General features: G+C 42.5%; 1 protein-coding gene across 2 annotated transcripts in view; it reads left to right on the forward strand.

The window, feature by feature from the left end:
• abcc2 (ATP-binding cassette, sub-family C (CFTR/MRP), member 2) overlaps nt 1–22,124 on the forward strand; it is a 70,916-nt gene that overhangs the window by 16,613 nt on the left and 32,179 nt on the right. For both annotated transcript variants that reach the window (XR_006839946.1, XM_046359062.1), the window contains exons 9-24: nt 4,616–4,793; nt 5,499–5,753; nt 6,183–6,248; nt 6,468–6,605; nt 6,816–6,962; nt 7,255–7,339; nt 7,530–7,596; nt 7,969–8,095; nt 10,168–10,344; nt 10,793–10,960; nt 11,205–11,379; nt 11,479–11,614; nt 17,745–17,853; nt 19,359–19,578; nt 19,781–19,935; nt 20,180–20,335. Coding sequence is in view for 1 of the 2 variants with exons in the window: in XM_046359062.1 (XP_046215018.1) it covers nt 4,616–4,793; nt 5,499–5,753; nt 6,183–6,248; nt 6,468–6,605; nt 6,816–6,962; nt 7,255–7,339; nt 7,530–7,596; nt 7,969–8,095; nt 10,168–10,344; nt 10,793–10,960; nt 11,205–11,379; nt 11,479–11,614; nt 17,745–17,853; nt 19,359–19,578; nt 19,781–19,935; nt 20,180–20,335 (2,359 nt within the window). In the remaining variant the exon portion in view is untranslated. The remainder of the gene's footprint in view (nt 1–4,615; nt 4,794–5,498; nt 5,754–6,182; nt 6,249–6,467; nt 6,606–6,815; nt 6,963–7,254; nt 7,340–7,529; nt 7,597–7,968; nt 8,096–10,167; nt 10,345–10,792; nt 10,961–11,204; nt 11,380–11,478; nt 11,615–17,744; nt 17,854–19,358; nt 19,579–19,780; nt 19,936–20,179; nt 20,336–22,124) is intronic.

Here is a 22,124-nt window from a genome sequence, read left to right on the forward strand (position 1 = left end):
ATTTTAGGTCAGAAGAGTAGTGATGCGGGCGGGTGCGGGCAGCGAACGGTTGAAAAGCATGCATTTGGTTTTGCTAGCGTTTAAAAGCAGTTGGAGGCCACGGAAGGAGTTTTGTATGGCATTGAAGCTTGTTTGGAGGTTAGTTAACAGAGTGTCCAAAGAAGGGCCAGATGTATACAGAATGGTGTCGTCTGCGTAGAGGTTGATCAGGGAATCACCCACAGCAAGAGCAACATTGTTGATATTTACAGAGAAAAGAGTCGGCCCGAGAATTTAACCCTGTGGTACCCCCATAGAGACTGCCAGAGGTCCGGACAACAGGCTCTCCGATTTGACACACTGAACCCTGTCTGCGAATTAGTTGGTGAACCAGGCGATGCAGTCATTTGAGAAACCAAGGCTATTGAATCTGGTGATAAGAATACGGTGATTGACAGAGTCGAAAGCCTTGGCCAGGTCGATGAAGACAGCTGCATAGTAGTGTCTTTTATCGATGGCGGTTATAATATCGTTTAGTACCTTGAGCGTGGCTTAGGTGCACCCATGACCAGCTCGGAAACCGGATTGCACACAGCATAGAAGGTACGGTGGGATTTGAAATGGTCAGTGATCTGTTAATTAACTTTGCTTTCAAAGACTTTAGAAATGCAGGGCAGGATGGATAAAGGTCTATAACAGTTTGGGTCTAGAGTGTCACCCCCTTTGAAGAGGGGGATGACCGCGGCAGCTTTCCAATCTTTAGGGTCTATGTCCCCGTCAGGCCATTTTATTGGTAAATTACATGGTAATGTAAAAGTAGATTTTTTTTGTGATCCAATACGTAATATAGTACACTAATCATTATTTGGTTTTAATCCAGATGTCACGCCTTGGTCATTGTATTTTGTGTTTTTGTTATATGTTTGGGTAGGCCAGGGTGTGACATGGGTTTATATGTTGTATTCGTATTGGGGTTTGTATTATTTGGGATCGCGGCTGATTAGGGGTGTTAGGCTTGGCTGCCTGAGGCGATTCTCAATCAGAGTCAGGTGCTTGTTGTTGTCTCTGATTGGGAACCGTATTTAGGCAGCCTGACTTTCGCTTTGTATTTTGTGGGTGTTTGTTTCTGTCTCTGTGTTGTAGTCACCAGATAGGCTGTAATTAGTTTCACGTTCCGTTCTGTTGTTTTTGTATTTAGTTCAGTTATTTCATGTACCGCGATACTTTCATTAAAGTCATGAGTAACCTACACGCTGCATTTCGGTCTGACTCTCTTCATTCAACAGACGAACGCCGTTACACCAGATAGGTTAAATAAAGTTTCTAGATCCTCTATGAGGCTGTGGAGGAATTCTAATTGTGATTTTAAAAGAAAACATAAATCATCAGTTTTACAATGACACCTTTGTTTTTAAGCCACTGATTTCTAATCCTTTAATATTATTGCTGGATCTAATTTTAACAGCTAACATTTCGATGGCAATAATAAATAGATATGCCATTAGTGGACAACCTTGTTTTACTCCTCTTGACAGTTTAAAACTTTCATTATTTACTATTTTACACTTGGGTTACTATACCCATACCCATTTTATAAGAGATTCTCCAAAATTGGAGAATATTTCATAGTATTCTATTGTTTCCAGTACTTGTCTTGTATTATCTCCAATGTATCGTCCATGTAAAAACCTGATTAGGATGAAATCTGATTAGGATGAATAATATCTGACAATACCTTTTTAATTCTATGCACCAAGCATTTAGCTAGAATTTTTGCATTACAACACTGAAGTGCCTCCAATTGTTGAAATGGACTGGATCTTTATATATAGCACTTTGATCCTGTTTCAGTAATAATGAAATCAGACCTTTTTGTTGCGTGTCCGATAATCTACCATTTATATAGGAGTTGTTAAAACATGCTAATAATGGTCCTCTGAGTATATCAAAACAAGTTTGGTATACTTCCACTGGTATGCCATCCAGCCCTGGAGTTTTCCCAGCCTTAAAGGCTTTAATTGAATCAAGAAGTTCCTCCTCTGTAATTTGGCCTTCACATGTCTTTCTGTACAGATGTTATTAATTGGAAAAAATCCATAAAATTAGCTTCGGTTAGTGGATGTAGGAGACTGAAACGAAAACATATTTTTAAAGTACTTTACTTCCTCTTTCAAAATATAATTTGGTGAATGATGCGTGACTCCATCATCAGTAACAAGTTTCCCCCAAAAATCTTTGGTAGCATTTCTATATTGAAGATTGAAAAATTATTTTGTGCATTTTTCTCCATAATCCGCTTTATTTTTACACGGGATCTTTCTTGAATAAGTTCCTCCATTTATTTTTGTTTTTCCTCTAACTTATTCTGTGCCTCTATTTCACAGTTTTTATGACTCTCTAACTGTACTGTTAGTCCTTCAATTTCCTTTGTTAATATGGACTCTTTTGATCTAAATTGCTTTTGTTTTATTGATGTGTACTGAATTGCATGGCCTCTAAAAGCACACTTAAAAGTGTCCCATACAATAAGGGGATCTGCTGTACCTATGTTATGTCGGAAAAAGTCAGTTATAAATGATTCTGTCCTAGTTATAAACAAGTTATCATCCAGTAGGCTTTGATAAAATGTCCAATATCCTCGCCCACGTAGAAATTCTGTAAGAGTAATATATATGCCAATTATGTAATGATCCGACTGCATTCTGTCCCCTTTCAACACTTTTAAAAAACTTTTGGTGCCAGAGAGAATGACGTGTGTAGTTTTATTAGACACGTTTAAAAGATTGACATCAATCTTTTAAACTTGACTAATAAAATTGAAACATTTTGTTGGTGAGTGAGCATTGCGCTGGTTCCTGTCCACGAGATGGTAATCAAACATTTTTAAAGAAGTAAATCAGTCAATCAATCAATCAAATGTATTGATAAAGCCCTTCTTACATCAGCTGATTTCACAAAGTGCTGTACAGAAACCCAGCCTAAAACCCCAAACAGCAAGCAATGCAGGTGTAGAAGCACATTGGCTAGGAAAAACTCCCTAGAAAGGCCAGAACCTAGGAAGAAACCTAGAGAGGAACCAGGCTATGAAGGGTGGCCAGTCCTCTTCTGGCTGTGCCGGGTGAAGATTATAACAGAACATGGCCAAGATGATCAAATGTTAATAGATGACCAGCAGGGTCAAATAATAATAATCACAGTGGTTGTCGAGGGTGCAACAGGTCAGCACCTCAGGAGTAAATGTCAGAGCATCTCTACCGCTCCTGCTGTCTCTAGAGAGTTAAAAACAGCAGGTCTGGGACAGGTACCACGTCCGGTGAACAGGTCAGGGTTCCATAGCCGCAGGCAGAACAGTTGAAACTTGAGCAGCAGCATGGTCAGGTGTACTGGGGACAGCAAGGAGTCATCAGGCCAGATAGTCCTGAGGCATGGTCCTAGGGCTCAGGTCCTCCGAGAGAAATAAAGAAAGAGAGAGAGAGAAAGAAAGAGAAAAAGGGAGAAAGAGAGAGAGAATTAGAGAGAGCATACTTACATTCACACAGGACACCGGATAAAACAGGATAAATACTCCAGATATAACAGTCTGACCCTAATCCCCGACACATAAACTACTACAGCATAAATGTTGGAGGCTAAAACAGGAGGGGTCGGGAGACAGTGTGTCCCCCGTCTGACGATACCTCCAGTCAGGGCCAAACAGGCAGGCTATAACCCCACCCACTTTGCCAAAGCACAGCCCCCACACCACTAGAGAGATATCTTCAACCACCAACTTACCATCCTGATACAAGGCAGAGTATAAGCTGTTTTCTTGTTCTCTGGATTAGGATCAAATTAGGATCAAATACTAAAGTAGGTTGATACGTTTTTGGAATTTCTAAAGTGTGTGTGTATATTCGTGGTTAATTCCTTTTTTAATTAGACAACGTGAAAACGGACAGTGGGGTTATACATTGAGTGTACAAAACATTAATAACACCTGCTCTTTCCATGCCAAAGACTGACCAGGTGAAATCTATGATTCATTATTGATGTCACTTGTTAAATCCCCCTCAATCAGAGTAGATGAAGGGGAGGAGAGGTTAAAGGAGGATTTTTAAGCTTTAAGACAATTGAGACATGGATTGTGTATACAGTATGTGCCATTCATAGGTTGTATGAGCAAGACAAAATATTGAAGAGCCTTTGAACAGGGTATTTCAGTAAAGAAAACATTTTTTATAGAAGAATATAAAATTACGTTTGACAACCCTCTTGGTAAGCTTTTAAATGTTGACCTTTTCCGGTGATGAAGACATGGATGTCTCATGGTATGTATGTAAAATGGGTCAACATGTAGCCCCCATATCTCCTGAATGTCTTGGCATTCAGGTCGAAAAAGTCTCTTTCTGACCCCTTCTCCCATGGACAAACATGTATGGAAAGTTTTGCTTAAATCAATATCGATGCTGTCAAAAAGGGATTGAATCAAATGTATTTACCTTAACTGTTCTTAACTGTCCAAATACTACATTGCAAGTTCAAAACTTTGTTGTACATTTGTAGTTAAAATAATGCTATGTTTTGTGCATATACCTGTATGCATATTTTTTTCTGCCCAAAATGTAGTGGTTTAATTTGTGGTTTTGGTATATCCCAGGTTGATGATATCCTTCACTACGGACAAATCCATCTACACGTGGACAGGGTACATGTATGCAGTGCTGCTTATCCTGGTGGCCATCTTTCAGTCTCTGTTCCTGCAGCAATACTTCCAACGCTGCTTCGTCCTGGGGATGAAAGTCAAAACAGCCATCATGGCTGCTGTGTACAAGAAGGTACGTGTTACTGTCTTGCACTTGTGTTCCTTGAGGATCGGGGTTCAACCCCCCTGGCTTCCTTGATCTAACAGTGACGGAGATGTGACAGAGATTTTGTATTTGTATTCATTACGGATCTCCATTAGCTGCTGCCAAGGCAAGTAGTAATGCAGTCAATCTCTTCTCTACATTGAGAAGTATTGATGTTATTGATGTGAGCTCTTATTGTTATTGATGTTAGCTCCCCATATATATTTAAGGGCCAGAGATTGGAAAGATACAGAACAGAGATACAACTATTTTGTACCATCTCATATAGGATCTTAACAATCTGCTGTAAGTCGCTCTGGATAAGAGCGTCTGCTAAATGACTTAAATGTATGACTTAAATGCTGTTATCTATGCATTCCAATATACTGGCTTTCTCTCTAAAACTATCAATGAGTTGATGAGTGCTTATGGGTGCTTATGGGATAGGATGGGAGGGAGTGTGGGATTATGTGTGTGATCTAGCCTGCTCAAAGACGTGTTATTTCTCTTTAGTAACCCTTCGTTCAACTCTCCCCCTCCATCCTGCTCTCTATCCTCTTCCATTTCTATCTCCTTCCCCCCTCTCTCCTCTTTCGCTCTCTCCTCCCTCTCCTCCACTCTAACTTATTTCCCCTCATCCCTCTCTCTCCCCTCTTTCCACATTTTCCTTCACTCCTCCCCTCTCTCCCCCAGGCTCTGGTCGTATCGAACGACGCCCGCAAGGAGTCGACGGTCGGGGAGACGGTGAACCTGATGTCAGCCGACGCTCATCGATTCAACGATGTCGTTAACTTCATCCACCTGCTGTGGTCGTGCCCACTGCAGATAGTGCTCGCTATCGCCTTCCTATGGATAGAGCTTGGGCCTGCTGTACTGGCTGGATTGGCTGTCATGGTCCTCATGGTGCCCATCAATGGTCTGCTGGCCAACATGTCCAAGAACGTTCAGGTTAGGAAGGGGGAGAGGGGGATGAGAGGGTGGAAAAAGGGGAGGGAGAAGGTTGGGAAGAGGGAGGTAGATCCTCATAGTTCATAGTTCACGTGCATGGTGGCCATCAATGTTCTGGAGGAGGAATAACAAGAGTGAGGGGAGGATGGGGGAGGGAGAGGCTGATGTGTTGGACTGGAAGTCTCAGGAGTCTCTGGAGTATGAGTTCGGGACAGACCAGCCCCTGGAATTTGCTACAATATTATCATACTTGAATTGCTCTCCACTGTGCTAAATCTAAATGGCGAAGCTTCAACAACATGTATTCTACATTACCTTATCTGTTTCTGGGGTTATTGGGCGTATGCGTTAATGAACTGTCATCAACAGCAGTTAGTGCAAAACCTTCTTACCTCACGTTCCCATTTCTATCTGTGTCTCTATTTTCAGATTGAGAACATGAGGTACAAAGACAAACGGATGAAAATCGTGAACGAGATGCTGAATGGCATCAAGGTATTAGCTTGAATAATAATAAGGTTCAATATACCTAATTAAAAGTATGCTAGCGCAATGGTGTGTGCTTGTCCTACTTCATATCTACAGTTTCCTTCGTCCCAGCGCTAAACAGTGCATTTGACTATATATCTTAGAGATATTCTGTCAACAGTACATTATTAAGAGTACTTGAGGTAGAGGCCAATCTAAAGGCCAATCTCTCCTCCCACTTTCCAGATCCTGAAGCTATATGCATGGGAACCATCATTCCAGAACCAGGTGATGGGGATCAGAGAACAAGAGCTGGTGGTCATGAGGAAGTTTGCCTACCTCTCCTCAGTCTCCACCTTCGTCTTCTCCTGCGCCCCCGCCCTGGTGAGTACTGAGATAAATGGAGAGAGAGAGAGAGACATACACACACACACACACACACACACACACACACACACACACACACACACACACACACACACACACACACACACACACACACACACACACACACACACACACACACACACACACACACACACACACACACACACACACACACACACACACACACTAACCCATGTATGTCTCCAGGTCTCCTTGGCAACCTTTGCAGTGTTTGTAGCAGTGGACTCAGAGAACGTTCTGGATGCAGGGAAAGCCTTCACCTCCATCTCTCTTTTCAACATCCTGCGCTTCCCTCTGGCCTTCCTGCCCATGCTCATAGCTGCAATGGTGCAGGTAGGACAGCACACACGCACGCACGCACACACACACACACACACATACGTCCACACACATGCACACACATCTTACATTTTTATTCAAGTCTAAATGGCTTGTTTTTAGTTAATTTCGCTTACCCCAAAAATGCATTTACTTCAAGATAAATTGTATTGTATGAAGATATTCTGACTTGTATCAAAACATTTTTTGGTTCAAATAAGTAAAATTATATACAAGTGCAGGAATATATATTAGCTTGGTAAAACACACACACTCCCTAAATACACCTGTATGTTTGTCCCTCCAGACCAGTGTTTCTAAGAAGCGTCTGGAAAAGTTCCTGGGAGGAGACGACCTGGACACCAACATCGTGCGTCACGACCCCAGCTTCAGTAGGTCAAGGGTCAAATGTCACACACTTTGAGCGAATGGAATGGCATCAGACACATGGAAACCATGTTTGTTGAAGTATTTGATCCCATCCCACCGACACCGCTCCAGCCGTTAACATGAGCTCGTCCTCCACAATTAAGATACCACCAACCTCCTGTGCCTCAAACGTGTGTCTATGTCTGTTCCCAGACACAGCTGTGAGTGTCTGTAATGGAACCTTCGCTTGGGAGAAACACGCTGAACCTGTTCTCAAAAAGTGAGTTTCTCTCCTCTATGGGAGCGTGTCTGTTTTAACAGAGAAGTCATATCAAATAAAAGTTTATTGTCATATCCACTGGATACAGCGAGGTGTACACAGTACAATGAATTGCTCACTTTCAGTTGAACCTCTCCTGTCAGTACAGCAGCAATTAGAAGTATAAAAAAAGCATTAAATAAATACTCAGATATGCATTGAGAGGTGTGGCTTTTGCAATCATCACCTCTGCTTTGTTAAACGTGTTGTGTGTGTGTGTGTGTGTGTGTGTGTGTGTGTGTGTGTGTGTGTGTGTGTGTGTGTGTGTGTGTGTGTGTGTGTGTGTGTGTGTGTGTGTGTGTGTGTGTGTGTGTGTGTGTGTGTGTGTGTCAGTGTGACATTGGAAATTAAGCCCGGCAAGCTGGTAGCAGTGGTGGGAGTGGTGGGTTCTGGGAAATCGTCTCTGATATCAGCAATGCTGGGAGAGATGCACAGCTCAAAGGGCTTCATCAATGTACAGGTAACACACACACACGCACGTCATGCAGGTAATAATAATCATAGTATTTACTGCTTTTATCCTCACATTAAATACTCAAATTTCTCAGTATGACCTATTTAAAAAAATAATGATTGATATGACAATAAATGACCAGTGAAATGTATTGTTTTTAACATGGTCAGCCATAGTAGTATGGCTTCCCTGGTTCAAATTAGGGTTAAGCTCCTTGCTCAAGGGCAACAACGACAGATTTGTCACCTTGTCGGCTCAGTCATTTCAAACTCGCGACCCTTCGGTTACCGACTCATTGCTCTAACTGCTAGGCTACCTGCCTTTGGTTAGATACAGTGCTTGACGAAACTCACAACTCTGGTCCAAGGTGACGATCTGCAGCCTCACAGTTAACCTTTCCAATGTAAGAACGCTGGAAAAAAGTGTGATTGTGCACGCTGCAGGTCGATGGAACCGTTTGCCAGTGATGTGAATTGAATTGGCTGCATCTCCTTGTTTGGATAGTGAAGCTTACATTGTAAACGTGTCTCTATACTCCAGCCCTTTGGAATTGAGATCAAAATGTTTTATATGAGGCCACAGTACAGAATGTCACCTTTTATTTGAGGGCACGTTCATACATATCTGTTTAACCGTTTAGAAATGAAAGCTCCTTATGTATCTACTCCGCCAAATTCACTTATAGTGTATTAAAGTAATCAAACGTTTATTATTTGGTCCCATATTCCTGGCACGCAATGACTATATCAGGCTTGTGACTCTGCAAAGTTGTTGGATGCATTTGTAGTTGGATTTAGTTGTTTGGGGTTAAGTTCTGCCCAATAGGAACTGAATGGTGAATGACGACTGCAGTCCTTTTCTTTCTAAGTGATTAGATGTTTCTGAATAATTCTAAATGATTCCGATATGCCACGATTAAGAAAAATTCCATGATTAACAGTGAGTGAGAAATCAAATCAAATCAAATAAATTTTTATTTGTCACATACACATGGTTAGCAGATGTTAATGCGAGTGTAGCGAAATGCTTGTGCTTCTAGTTCCGACAATGCAGTGATAACCAACAAGTAATCTAACTAACAATCTAAAGTTACAGAGGCTACAAAAACAAAACATGCTAACATCTCACCATTCCTAATAACAGGGGAGGTTAGCATTTTTTGGGGGGGGAATTCACACTCATATACAGTGCCTTGCGAAAGTATTCGGCCCCCTTGAACTTTGCGACCTTTTTCCACATTTCAGGCTTCAAACATAAAGATATAAAACTGTATTTTTTTGTGAAGAATCAACAACAAGTGGGACACAATCATGAAGTGGAAAGACATTTATTGGATATTTCAAACTTTTTTAACAAATCAAAAACTGAAAATTTGGGCGTGCAAAATTATTCAGCCCCCTTAAGTTAATACTTTGTAGCGCCACCTTTTGCTGCGATTACTTCACAGAAGCTGGACAAAAATGATGTCCAATTTAAATTAAAAAGGGGTATGTCTGACAGTTTTGCTCCTTGTGATATTTGAATAAAACATTGGTGATGTACGTAAGGCTACTTACTGTGTGCGCCCCGCTGGCGAAGTCAATGCTATAACCAATTGTGTCACAGCTAACACCAGCTTGTGGTCAGTCTTAAATATCCCTAGTTGTGCTCACCGAATTTGGCCTATTGGTACACGTTTTTAAGGAAACACGTCAAATATTTCCATCCCTTAAATTAAATTGCAAAACTGATCTGCATTTGACACTACCGCCTCCTTACCGCCAGCCGAAAATAGAGCCCTATAAGTGAATTTGTCCAAATACTTTACTGTTATATATTCTCTACTGTTGCCTGACATTTTATTTCAAATTCAAAATGCTGGAGTATAGAGCCAAATTGAAAAATGCAGCTTTACTGTCAAAATACATATGGAGGAGAAAGTAAATGTCATTGCTAAAACTCTCTCTCCTCTTGCACTCTCTCCCCTCCCTCTCTTCCCACCCACTCCCTTTCTATCTCCTCCTTCTGCACTCACTCCCCTCCCTCTTTTCCTACCCACTCCCTCTCTCTGTCTCCCCTTCCATCTCTGCTCTCTCCAGGGGTCGGTAGCCTTCGTGCCCCAACAGGCCTGGATCCAGAATGCCACTCTCAGGGACAACATCCTGTTTGGCTACCCACTGGAGGACTCTCGTTTCCAGGCTACGCTGGAGGCCTGCGCTCTGGGGCCCGACCTGGAGCTGCTGCCTGGGGGAGACCAGACTGAGATCGGGGAGAAGGTGAGAGATGACTGGATGGTCTGGAGGTGGTTAGGGGAGAGGGGCTGGTGCTAAGGAGAATGCACTGAGATTGAGTCTGCATCCCAAATGAATCATAGTCCGTCAGTAGGTACACTAAAAACAACAAATCCACGTGCCAGTGATGATGGACCACGTTTTTGATGGACCCTGTTTTTCCATCAACACAGCTCATTTAAATGCAAAAATTATGTTCTATCTCTATCGATAACAGCGTCTCTCATGTCCAGCTAATGACCATGGTGGGGTAAAACTCAAGAAGTAAAATGTACAGCTAATTTAAATGCCAATGCCATAGAGATTCAACTATGTTTTCTCTCTATAGCTAATGCCGTCTCTCGTGTCCAGGTAATGACCTACGTATGTCCCCGTTTCCCTTCCCTCTCCTCCGCCCTCTTCTCCTCCCTTCCCCTCTCCTTTCCTCCCCCAGGGTATAAACCTGTCCGGGGGTCAGAAGCAGCGTGTGAGCCTGGCCAGGGCGGCCTACAGCCAGGCTGACGTTTACCTGCTGGATGACCCTCTCTCAGCTGTAGACTCTCATGTGGGCAAGCATCTGTTTGAGGAGGTGGTGGGACCTAAAGGCATACTCAAAGATAAGGTGAGTAGAATGGCTAACCAATTAAATTGGCTAAATTAGATCAATAGACAGACAGATGAATGAATGGATGGACGGAGAGATGTCCTATCTCTCTGATCCCTCCGTGGACTTGTGACCCATGGAGTACAGTTTTTCTCCTCTCCTCCCATTTCTCCTGCCCAACATCCTCTCATCTCCTCCCTCTTCTTTTCCTCCTCCTTCTCTTCCTTATCCTCCTCCTCTCTTACTCTTTCTCCATCTGTAGACCCGTATCTTGGTGACCCATGGAGTGAGTTTCCTGCCCTACGTGGACGAGATCGTTGTACTGAAAGAGGGATGTGTTTCTGAGGTCGGGTCATACCAAAGTCTCAAGGACAGCAAGGGGGCTTTCTCTGAGTTCCTGGACACCTATGCTAAAGACGAGGGCAAGAAACACACTGGTGAGTGTGTGTGTATCACTGGCTTTGTGTTTGTGTTTGTGTAATGGCAGTGTGTGTGTGTGTGTATAACTGGTTGTGTGTGTGTGTGTTTATCAACAGACCCAACCTCTGATGGTGAGGAGGTGGGGCTAGTCCCTGATTTACAGGATCCTCAGGCCGACACCCCTCCTGAAGACATCGTCTCAATGACCCTGAGGAGAGAGAGCAGCATCCGACGCAGCCAACGCAATGGAAGGTATGAGAGAGAGAGAGAGCGAAAGAGGGAGAAAGCGTCTGAAATGACTCTTTAGTTCAGAGCCAGATCCCTGGATGGTTAAAGGGTGGACAAAAAAGCAGCACTTCACAGCCATTTTTAATAAAAGGGCTCTGGAGAGGCGAAGGTCAAGTCATGCGTCCTCTGAAACATGACACCCCAAAACTTACTTCTTAACAACCACCCGCACCAACGTGTTGGAGGAAACGCAGCTCAACTGTAAGTCGCTCTGGATAAGAGCGTCTGCTAAATGACTTAAATGTAAATGTAAACTGACGATCGAAGTCAGACTGCAGGTACCCGGCTAGCCACAAGGAGTCGCTAGAGCATGATGAGACAAGTAAAGCTTCCCCAGCCAAACTCTTCCCTAGCCCGGATGATGCTGGGACAATTGTGCACCGCCCAATGGGACACAGCCTGGGATCAATCCCGGGTCTGTAGCGACGCCTAAAGCACTGCGATGCAGTTCCTTAGACCACTGTGCTACTCGGGAGGCCTGTTGGTTATTTTTTTTAAAGAAAAAACATATGCCTCTCTGCATCTACCGTATGTAAAAATCTGGGTAAAAGATGGAAAGGAATGCATGTCTTATTCAGTACATGTAGTAATTGCTTGCTTTCTAATGTCAAAAAAACTAAAAGACGGACAAGCTACTATAACATAATTGATAGCCTGAAATGGATTCAAGCAAGTTATTGCTATAGTTTTTTGTATGAATATTAGCATTTACAGTACATACAACACAATCAAACTAATCAAACAACAAAACACACCTCATGCAAACATGATACGTTGTTCTCTCTCATCCTGGTCCAAGTAATTTGACTCATAAAGGTACATTTCTACACTTTCCTTTATTTTCTTTGCATATCACATTTTCATCCTAACAATAAATCAAACTAAGAATATTGCATATATGGGCGGGCTGCAAAAAAAATTCAATAAAAAAAAAAAAAATAGTTACTTAAAATTATGAATAATTATAAAGTTGCTCATTATTTACTGTACATGATTTTTATGAATGATATATTATTGATTTGTATAATGAATTTGTATCGATACACATGATTGGCGCCGGAGGAGATGGCTGCTGTTTTAGGGCTCCTAAAACATCATGTACAGTAAATAATGAGCAACTTTATAATTATTCATAATTTTAAGTAACTATTTATATTTTTTTTGTTTTTGAATTTTTTTTTGCAGCCCGCCCATATATACAATATTCTTATTTTGATTTATTGTTAGGATGAAAATGCGATTACTCCCCTCGTACTGGACAAAGATGTTTTATTTAACGAGTTGGACACAAAGGATTTACTTCAGAGATATAGGTGTCAGAGATATAGGTGTCGTAGGTTGGGATTCCTTGTAAGAATCCGAAGGCGAGTGAGTAACCTGCCTCTACCATCAGTCCTGTTTGCCAACGTGCAATCATTGGATAATAAACTGGATGAGCTCCGATCAAGACTATACTACCAATGGGACATTAAAAACTGTAATATCTTATGTTTCACCGAGTCGTGGCTGAACGACGACAGGGATAACAAACAGCTGGCTGGATTTTCAGAGCATCTTCAAGATAGAATAGTTGCCTCCGGTAAGACAAGGGGTGGTGGTCTGTGTATATTTGTCAATAACAGCTGGTGCACAAAATGTAATATTAATGAAGTCTCAAGGTTTTTCTCGCCCGAGGTAGAGTATCTAATGATAAGCTGTAGACCACGCTATTTAGCAAGAGAGTTTTCATCTCTATTTTTTGTAGCTGTCTATTTACCGCCACAAACCACTGTTGGCACGAAGACAGTACTCAACGAGCTGTTCTAGACCATAAGCAAACAAGAAAATGCTCATCCAGAGGCGGTGCTCCTAGTGGCCGTGGACTTGCAGGGAAACTTAAATCCGTTTGACCTAATCTCTACCAGCTTTCTACCAGCATGTTACATGAGCAACCAGAGGAAAGAAAACTCTAGACCACCTTTACTCCATACAGTGCGCTTCATTTGGCAAATCTGACCATAACTCTATCCTCCTGATTCCTGATTACAAGCAAAAACTAAAGCAGGAAGTACTACTGACTCGCTCAATATGGAAATGGTCAGATAACACAGACACTAAGCTACATACACTAAGCTACAGGACTAGCACAGACTGGAATATGTTCTGGGATTCTTCCGATTGCATTGTGGAGTACACCACATCAGTCATTGGCTTCATCAATAAGTGCATCGATGACGTCGTCCCCACAGTGACCGTACATACCCCAACCAGAAACCATGGACAACAAGGCAGCATCTGCACTAAGCTAAAGGGTAGAGCTGCCGCTTTCAAGGAGCGGGACTCTAACCCAGACGTTTATAAGAAATCAAGCTCTGCCCTCCGACGAACCATCAAACAGGCAGAGCGTCAATGCAGGACTAATATTGAATCCTACTACACTGTCTCCGAAGCTTGTCGGATGTGGCAGGGCATGCAAACTATTACGGACCACAAAGGGAAGCACAACAGTGAGCCCAGTGACATGAGCCTATCAGATGAACTAAGTTACTTCTATGTTGGCTTCGAGGCAAGCACCACTGAAGCATGCATGAGAGCACCAGCTGTTCTGGTTGACTGTGTGATCACACTCTCCATAGCCGATGTGAGTAAGACCTTAAAACAGGTCAACATTCACAAGGCCGCAGGGCCAGATGGATCACCAGGACTTGTACTCCGAGCATGACCGAGTCTGTAATACTAACATGTTTCAAGCAGACCACCATAGTCCCCGTGCCCAAGAACACCAAGGTAACCTGCCTAACTTACTACCGACCCGTAGCACTCATGTCTGTAGTCAAGTGATATGAAAGGCTGGTCATCGCTCACATCAACACCATTGTCCCAGAAACCCTAGACGCACTCTAATTGGCATAACGCCCCAACAGATCCACAGACGACGCTATCTCTATTCCACAGTGTCCTTTCCCACCTTGACTAAAGGAACACCGTCGTGAGAATTTTATTAATTGACTACTGCTCAGCCTTCAACACCATAGTGCCCTCAGAGCTCATCACTAAGCTAAGGACCCTGGAACTAAACACCTCCCTCTGCATCTGGATCCTGGACTTCCTGACGGGCTGCCCCCAGGTGGTAAGGGTAGGTAACAACACATCTGCTTAGTTCCCTCCTGTACTCCCTGTTGACCCATGACTACATGGCTAAGCACGACTCCAAAACCATCATTAAGTTTACTGATGACACAGCAGTGGTTGGCCTGATCCCTGACAACGATGAGACAGCCTAAAGCGACGAGGTCAGAGACCTGGCAGTGTGCCACCAGGATTACAACCTCTCCCTCAATGTGTTCAAGACAAAGGAGATGATCGTGGACTATAGGAAAAGGAAGGCGGAGCACGCCCCCATTCTCATCGACGGGGCTGTAGTGGAATGGGTCGAGAGCTTCAGGTTCCTTGGTGTCCACATCACCAATCAACTGTCATGATCCAAACACATCAAGACAGTCGTGAAGACGGCACGACAATGCCTATTCCCCCTCAGGAATCCGAAAGGATTTGGCATGGGTCCTCAGATCCTCAAATTTATACAGCTGCACCATCGAGAGCATCATGACTGTTTGCATCCCCGCCTGGTATGGCAACTGCTCGGCCTACGACCGCAAGGTACTACAGAAAGGAAACCAACGTGGTCAGTTGAACTCAAAGGGTGAATAACTTTCCTAAGTATGTTTGCTAATAATTTAGAAAGTATCTTAAAATCAACATTTAGTAAAGTGATTGGTCTATGTTTAAAGCATTGAGACAGGTATTTCTCCGCTTTATCAATGAGTGCTATAGTATGCCAAAAATAATTGTACACTCTAAGCAGTACTGGTGAAAGAAAGTATAGTTGCAAACTGCTTATGAAATTTTATATAAACATGACTTCCCGGTGCCTCTAATTTTGGTAGCTCTAAAATGGCATTTGGGATTTCTTGTATTGAAATTGGTTCATCCAATTGCGGCTTAAACTCATCATGCAACTTTGGTAACTTAATGCAATCCAAACAATTCTAAAGATCTTTCTCACTACAATAGGTAGTAGGAAAAATACCTACAGGAAAAATACCTACAATAATAAGATATAAAAGTAACAAATAATTAAAGAGCAGCAGTAATATAACAATAGCGAGACTATATACAAATTTTATTTTATTTTATTTATATAGCCCTTCTTACATCAGCTGATATATCAAAGTGCTGTACAGAAACCCAGCCAAAAAAACTAACAGCAAGCAATGCAGGTGTAGCAGCACGGTGACTAAACCTAAACTCCGTAGAAAGGGCAAAACCTAGGAAGAAACCTAGAGAGGAACCAGGCTATGAGGGGTGGCCAGTCCTCTTCTGGCTGTGCCAGGTGGTACCGTTACAGAGTCAGTGTGCGGGTGCACCGGTTAGTCAAGGTAATTGAGGTAATATGTACTTGTAGGTAGAGTTATTAAAGTGACTATGCATAGATAATACACGGAGTAGCAGCAGCGTAAAATATAAAGGGGGGAGATGAAAATTGTGTGGGCAGCCATTTGATTAGATGTTCAGGAGTCTTATGGCTTGGAGTTAGAAGATGTTTAGAAGCCTCTTGGACCTAGACTTGGCGCTCTGGTACCACTTGTCGTGCGGTAGCAGAGAGAACAGTCTATGACTATGGTGGCTGGAGTCTTTGACCATTTTTAGGGCCTTCCTCTGATACCGCCATGTATAGAGGTCCTGGATGGCAGGAAGCTTAGCCCAGACCAGAGACTCTTGTTTCTCATGGTCTGAGAGTCTTTTGGTGCCTTTTGGCAAACTGCAAGCGGGCTGTCATTTGCCTTTTACTGAGGAGTGGTTTATTAAGTCTGGCCACTCTACCGTAAAGGCCTGACTGGTGGAGTGCTGCAGAGATGGTTGTCCTTCTGGAAGGTTCTCCCACCTCCACAGAGGAACTCTAGGGCTCTGTCAGAGTGACCATCGGGTTGTTGGTCACCTAACTGACCAAGGCCCTTCTCCAGCGATTGCTCAGTTTAGCCAGGCAGCCAGCTCTAGGAAGGGTTTTGTGGTTCCAAATTTCTTCCATTGTTCTTGGGGACCTTCAATGCTGCAGACATTTTTAGGTACCCTTCCCCAGATCTCTTCCTCGAAACAATCCTGTTTCGGAGCTCTATGGACTATTCCTTCGACATCATGGCTTGGTTTTTGCTCTGATATGCACTGTCAACCGTGGGACCTTATATAAACAGGTATGTGCCTTTCCAAATCATGTCCAATCAATTGAATTTACCACAAGTGGACTCTAATCAAGTTGTGATGGATGATCAATGGAAACATGATGCACCTTAGGTAAATTTCGAGTCTCATAGCAAAGAGTCTGAAAACTTATTTAAATCATGTATTTCAGTTTTTTATTTTTTATTTTTTCATGTGCAAATTTTTGCGTTGTCATTATGGGTTATTGTGTGTAGATTGATGAGGGACATTTTTTTTCATCCATTTTAGAATAAGGCTGTAACGTAACAAAATGTGGAAAAAGTGAAGGGGCCTGAATTCTCTCCGATTGCACTGTAATGACCTAATTCTAGCACTTTAATTTTCCTTTCCAACTCAGTTTCTTGTTCAAGTCGTTTCTTCTTTTTCCAGCAAGAATAACCTTGGATTGTACCCTTGAAAACGACCTTCATAAAGGTGTTTAGTAGAATTAGTAGAATTACAGGGAAACAACAACAAAAATGGTTTATTTTTAACAACAGAACAAAGCTGAGGGCATGACCCCTCTGCAAACAGAGATTGAAGGCTGGAGAGAGAGAGAGAGAGAGAGTGAGCGGGAGACAGAGACATTATATAGGCTTACTGCCATTGTCACTTTATTGCATCATTTGTGAATGACTCCATCTTCTCTCTTTCCCATCCTTCCATTCTTCTACAGTGAGAATCAATATTAGTTCATTCCACCTTAATTTTCTCCTCCAATGCCACTGACATGTGTTTGTGTTTATTATCAAATATACACTCACACTTTCCTCACATTTTCTCCATCAACACACCTCTTCTCACAATCTATGTGTGTGTGTGTGTGTGTGTGTGTGTGTGTGTGTGTGTTTCCCAGTGTTAGGTTGAGAAAGAACAGTTCCCTAAAGAAACCGAAGCCACCTGCTGATGACGAGACCAAGAAAGGCCAGAGGCTGATCGAGAAGGAAACCATGGAGACGGGACAGGTATATTGTGGGCTGTGTACTATGGCCTGTATTGACTTAGAGCCTTGGTATGGAGGTGGGAAAAGTAAGACCACTTACTGTTTGTAGAACCCTGCAATAACCCAAAATCAAAAACACTAATCTACAAACTCAGTGGCAACTGGCCATTCAAGGAATGAGAAATCATATGCACTCCAAAGAGTCCTTCTAGTGGTAATAATAGTAGTAATAACCCCAATACATTCTGTTGGAATTATAATTTGTTTAATATTAAAAGATAAAAAGCATTCAGAGAAAAACCCCCATCTAACAGTAAATATTCTCTCTTTGAAGTGTATATACAGTACCAGTCAATAGTTTGGACACACCTACTCATTCAAGGGTTTTTCTTTTTCTTTTAGACTATTTTAGACTATTTTCTATTTTCTACATTGTAGAATAAGGAGTCGGGAAGCAAGTACAGGGAGTGATAAAAAAAAAGAAACATGGAACAAAACAAGAACCACGAGTAGAGTACAAATATGAAACAGTCAATGACGCCTGGGGAAAGAACCAAAGGGATTGACAGATATAGGGCAGGTAATCAGGAAGGTGATGGAGTCCAGGTGATGACGCCTGGGGAAAGAACCAAAGGGATTGACAGATATAGGGCAGGTAATCAGGAAGTTGATGGAGTCCAGGTGATGACGCCTGGGGAAAGAACCAAAGGGATTGACAGATAGAGGGCAGGTAATCAGGAAGGTGATGGAGTCCAGGTGAGTCTCATCAGGTGCATATGCGCGTAACAATGATGGCAGGTCTGCGTAATAATGAATAAAATGGCAACGTCGAGTGCAGGAGAGGAGGAGCGGTAGTAGACGTGACACAAAACTATGAAATAACACATATGGAATCATGTAGTAACCAAAAAAGTGTTAAACAAATCAAAATATATTTTATATTTGAGATTCTTCAAAGTAGCCTCAATGACAGCTTTGCCACTCTTTGGCATTCTCTCAACCAGCTTTATGAGGTAGTCACCTGGGTTGTAATTTCAATTAACAGATGTGCCTTGTTAATTTGTGGATTTTCTTTCCTTCTTAACGCGTTTGAGCCAATCAGTCGTGTTGTGACAAGGTAGGGGTGGTATACAGAAGATGGCCCTATTTGGTAAAAGACCAAGTCCATATTATGGCAAGAACAGCTCAAATAAGCAAAGAGAAACGACAGTCCATCATTACTACAAGACATGAAGGTCAGTCAATTCGGAAAATGTCAAGGACAGTCGCAAAAATCAAGAGCTATGATGAAACCGGCTCTCATGAGGCCCGCCACAGGAAAGGAATGGTGCCAGGGTTCCTCCAGATGTGACGCTTGGTGTCCAAACTTTTGACTGGTACTGTAGTTAAAATACATCCATCATTCTCTCTTTGTTGTCTCTCCCTCAATTCATTTAAATTGAAAGTGCTTTATTGGCATGAAATATTATATTTTTTTCTCTCTCTTTATCTTTCTCCCGCTCTCTCTGTCTCTTTTTCTCTCTCCAGGTGAAGTTCTCGGTGTATCTCCAGTACCTACGTGCAATGGGCTGGGGCTACTCCACCATGTTCTTCCTAGTGTACTTCATCCAGAACGTTGCTTTCATTGGTCAGAACCTCTGGCTGAGTGACTGGACCAATGACGCGGAGGATTACTACAATAAGACTTACCCCAACTGGAAGAGGGACACTCGGATTGGTGTATTCGGTGCGCTAGGCGTGGCTCAAGGTAAGAGGAGAAGAAGTGAAAGAGCAAAGTTGCTTCATTGACCATGTTAAAGACACCTTATGAAGTAGGTGAGAGTGAGAGAAGAAGAATACTGTGTTGTCCATTTGTAGAAATGGAAATGTGCTTTTTGGTAGATTTTTTTGCAACCCCCCCAAGACACACACACCTGCTTTATTAAAATGGTCTCTTCTCCTCACAACAGGTGTATTTGTATTCATGGGCACCCTGCTCCTGGCTAACGGCTCTATCAATGCGTCTCGTATCCTCCACTCCCGGCTGCTAAACAACATTCTACGTGTTCCCATGATGTTCTTTGACACTACGCCATCTGGCAGGGTTGTCAACCGCTTTGCCAAGGTATAGGGGACAAACCTGCTCATTAGGCACCAAATGAGCAAAAAAACTGACTGAAACACAAAGGGACTATCAGGACTTCGGTCACAAATGTTTTCTTTTGCAAAATGTTTTAAAAAGCTTTCTGTTGCTTGCCCTAATGAATGTCGCCCTGGCATATTTGGATATTACATTACCCCTGTGTTCGCTTTATCCTGGTTGGTGATGCCAATTATCGTTTGATGTCGCATCCTGTTTCCTGTTGTAGGACATATTCACAGTGGACGAGGCCATCCCCCAATCGTTTCGTTCGTGGATCATGTGTTTCCTGGGTGTACTTGGAACACTGTTTGTCATCTGCCTGGCCACACCCATTTTCACCGCCATCATCATCCCTCTGGCTGTGGTCTACTACTTCGTTCAGGTAGAAAGAGAGAAAGGAGTGTGTGGATGGGTGTGGTAGGAGGAGAGAGGGAGGGAAAGGGACTGAGCAATGATGTATATAAACCCTAGATGACAACAAAGGGGGTGCTGTGTTGAAGCCACTGTGCAGCCATTTTTGTACTGCTCCACCATTGTAAAACATTTGGGAAGCAAAATAAATGCATTTATTTTTGCCAAGTATATAGGTGTGTATATTCTAGTACAGACACCTTAATGCATACTTTTAAAAATGCCGCCTCAGTCCTTGAGTTGTGTTTTCATTTTGAACTTAAACAAGGTGGTTGAGCCCTGAGCCGCCTTGTGCTGGCCTTCTGGGTAAGGTGTGTCTTTGTGCTAAATCCTACCCACTCTAACAACTCTGCTATCATGGCCCTGGAGCTGGAGAGGAAGTGAAAGTCACTTGCAAACTACAGCCGCCAGTAACAAACACAGAGCAGATGATGCCAATAAGCTAACTTGTTTGCAGATAAACATTTTCAGAACATTTCGACAGAAATAGGCATAATTCTCAGTTCTTGGATCTGAATCAAGACCAATCCAGAAACCAGATTAACATTGCAATACATTTTGAAAGGTGGACTGGTAGGTAAGTGCTGGGTTGTGTTTTTAGAATGCTAGCTAGCTAGCTAGCTAGGTATGTTAGCTGCTAACCTTAGTGTGTTCAATGTTCAAACTAGCTAACATGGTTACTCTGTATTAGGACTGTTTTGTACTCAAAGGAATCTAATGATAGATACATCACGTCACTACACTGCATGAACCCCACAAGATACCCAATGCCTTTATTTAAACTAGCTAATGTTAGCTAGCTAGCTAAAGCTAGATATGCAGATTGTTGACATAAAGTGTGTTTGGTTTGTAGATGATAATGTCATGCAAATGAGCCATTGTTTACTTGACTGGCCATGTTCAATATTCTTTCAGTCCTTTAAGCTGGGAAGTTCAAAGTAGGAATCAATGCCATGCGACATAGGCAATGTGCTGAACAGGCAAGCTTCATGTAGTTAACTATTTTGGTTAATTAGCAACAAAATAATTATTGAATCACAAAGCATAACCTCTTGGTGTTGATTTTTCCACACCCACAACTTCTACAACCTCAGGTTCCCTTGAAGTCAGGCTGTCTCCACCAGTATCTCCCTGAAAAATACATGTTTGTTTGTTATTACTGTACCGAAAGTTAAAGAGATTATTTTTTTGGCGGTGGTTCTGGGCCGAAAATGCTGTAGACCATCTAGCTAACTAGCATTATCATCTACAAACCAAACACACTCATGTCAACAATCTGCAAATCTAGCTCTAGCTAGCTAACGTTAACTATTTGAAATGAAAGCATTGGGCATCTTGTGGGGTCATGCAGTGTAGCTACATGATGTGGCTATCGTTAGATTATTTTGAGTACAAAACAGTTTGAATACAGAAGATGTTAGCTAGCTAGCTAAATAGCCGTGTTAGCTAGCTTGAACACTGAACACACTAAGGTTAGCAGCTAATGTAGCTAGCTAGCTAGGATGCTAAACACAACCCATCACTTACATACCAGTCCATGAGAACGGTGGCCATTTTGGTATCACTCTTCCATTTTTTCTAAATTAATTTTCATCCAGTTTCTGGATTGGTCAGCAAACAAGCTAGCTAGCTAGTTTGTTGACTTTGGCTGCACTGTGTATGTTTCTGGAGACTGTAGCTTGTAAGTGACCGTCACTTCCTCCCCTGCTCTGGGTACCATGGCAGCAGGACCATTTGAGTATGTGGGATTTGACGCAAAG

This window comes from Oncorhynchus gorbuscha, linkage group LG08 (assembly GCF_021184085.1).
Source record: "Oncorhynchus gorbuscha isolate QuinsamMale2020 ecotype Even-year linkage group LG08, OgorEven_v1.0, whole genome shotgun sequence".
Taxonomy (NCBI): domain Eukaryota; kingdom Metazoa; phylum Chordata; class Actinopteri; order Salmoniformes; family Salmonidae; genus Oncorhynchus; species Oncorhynchus gorbuscha.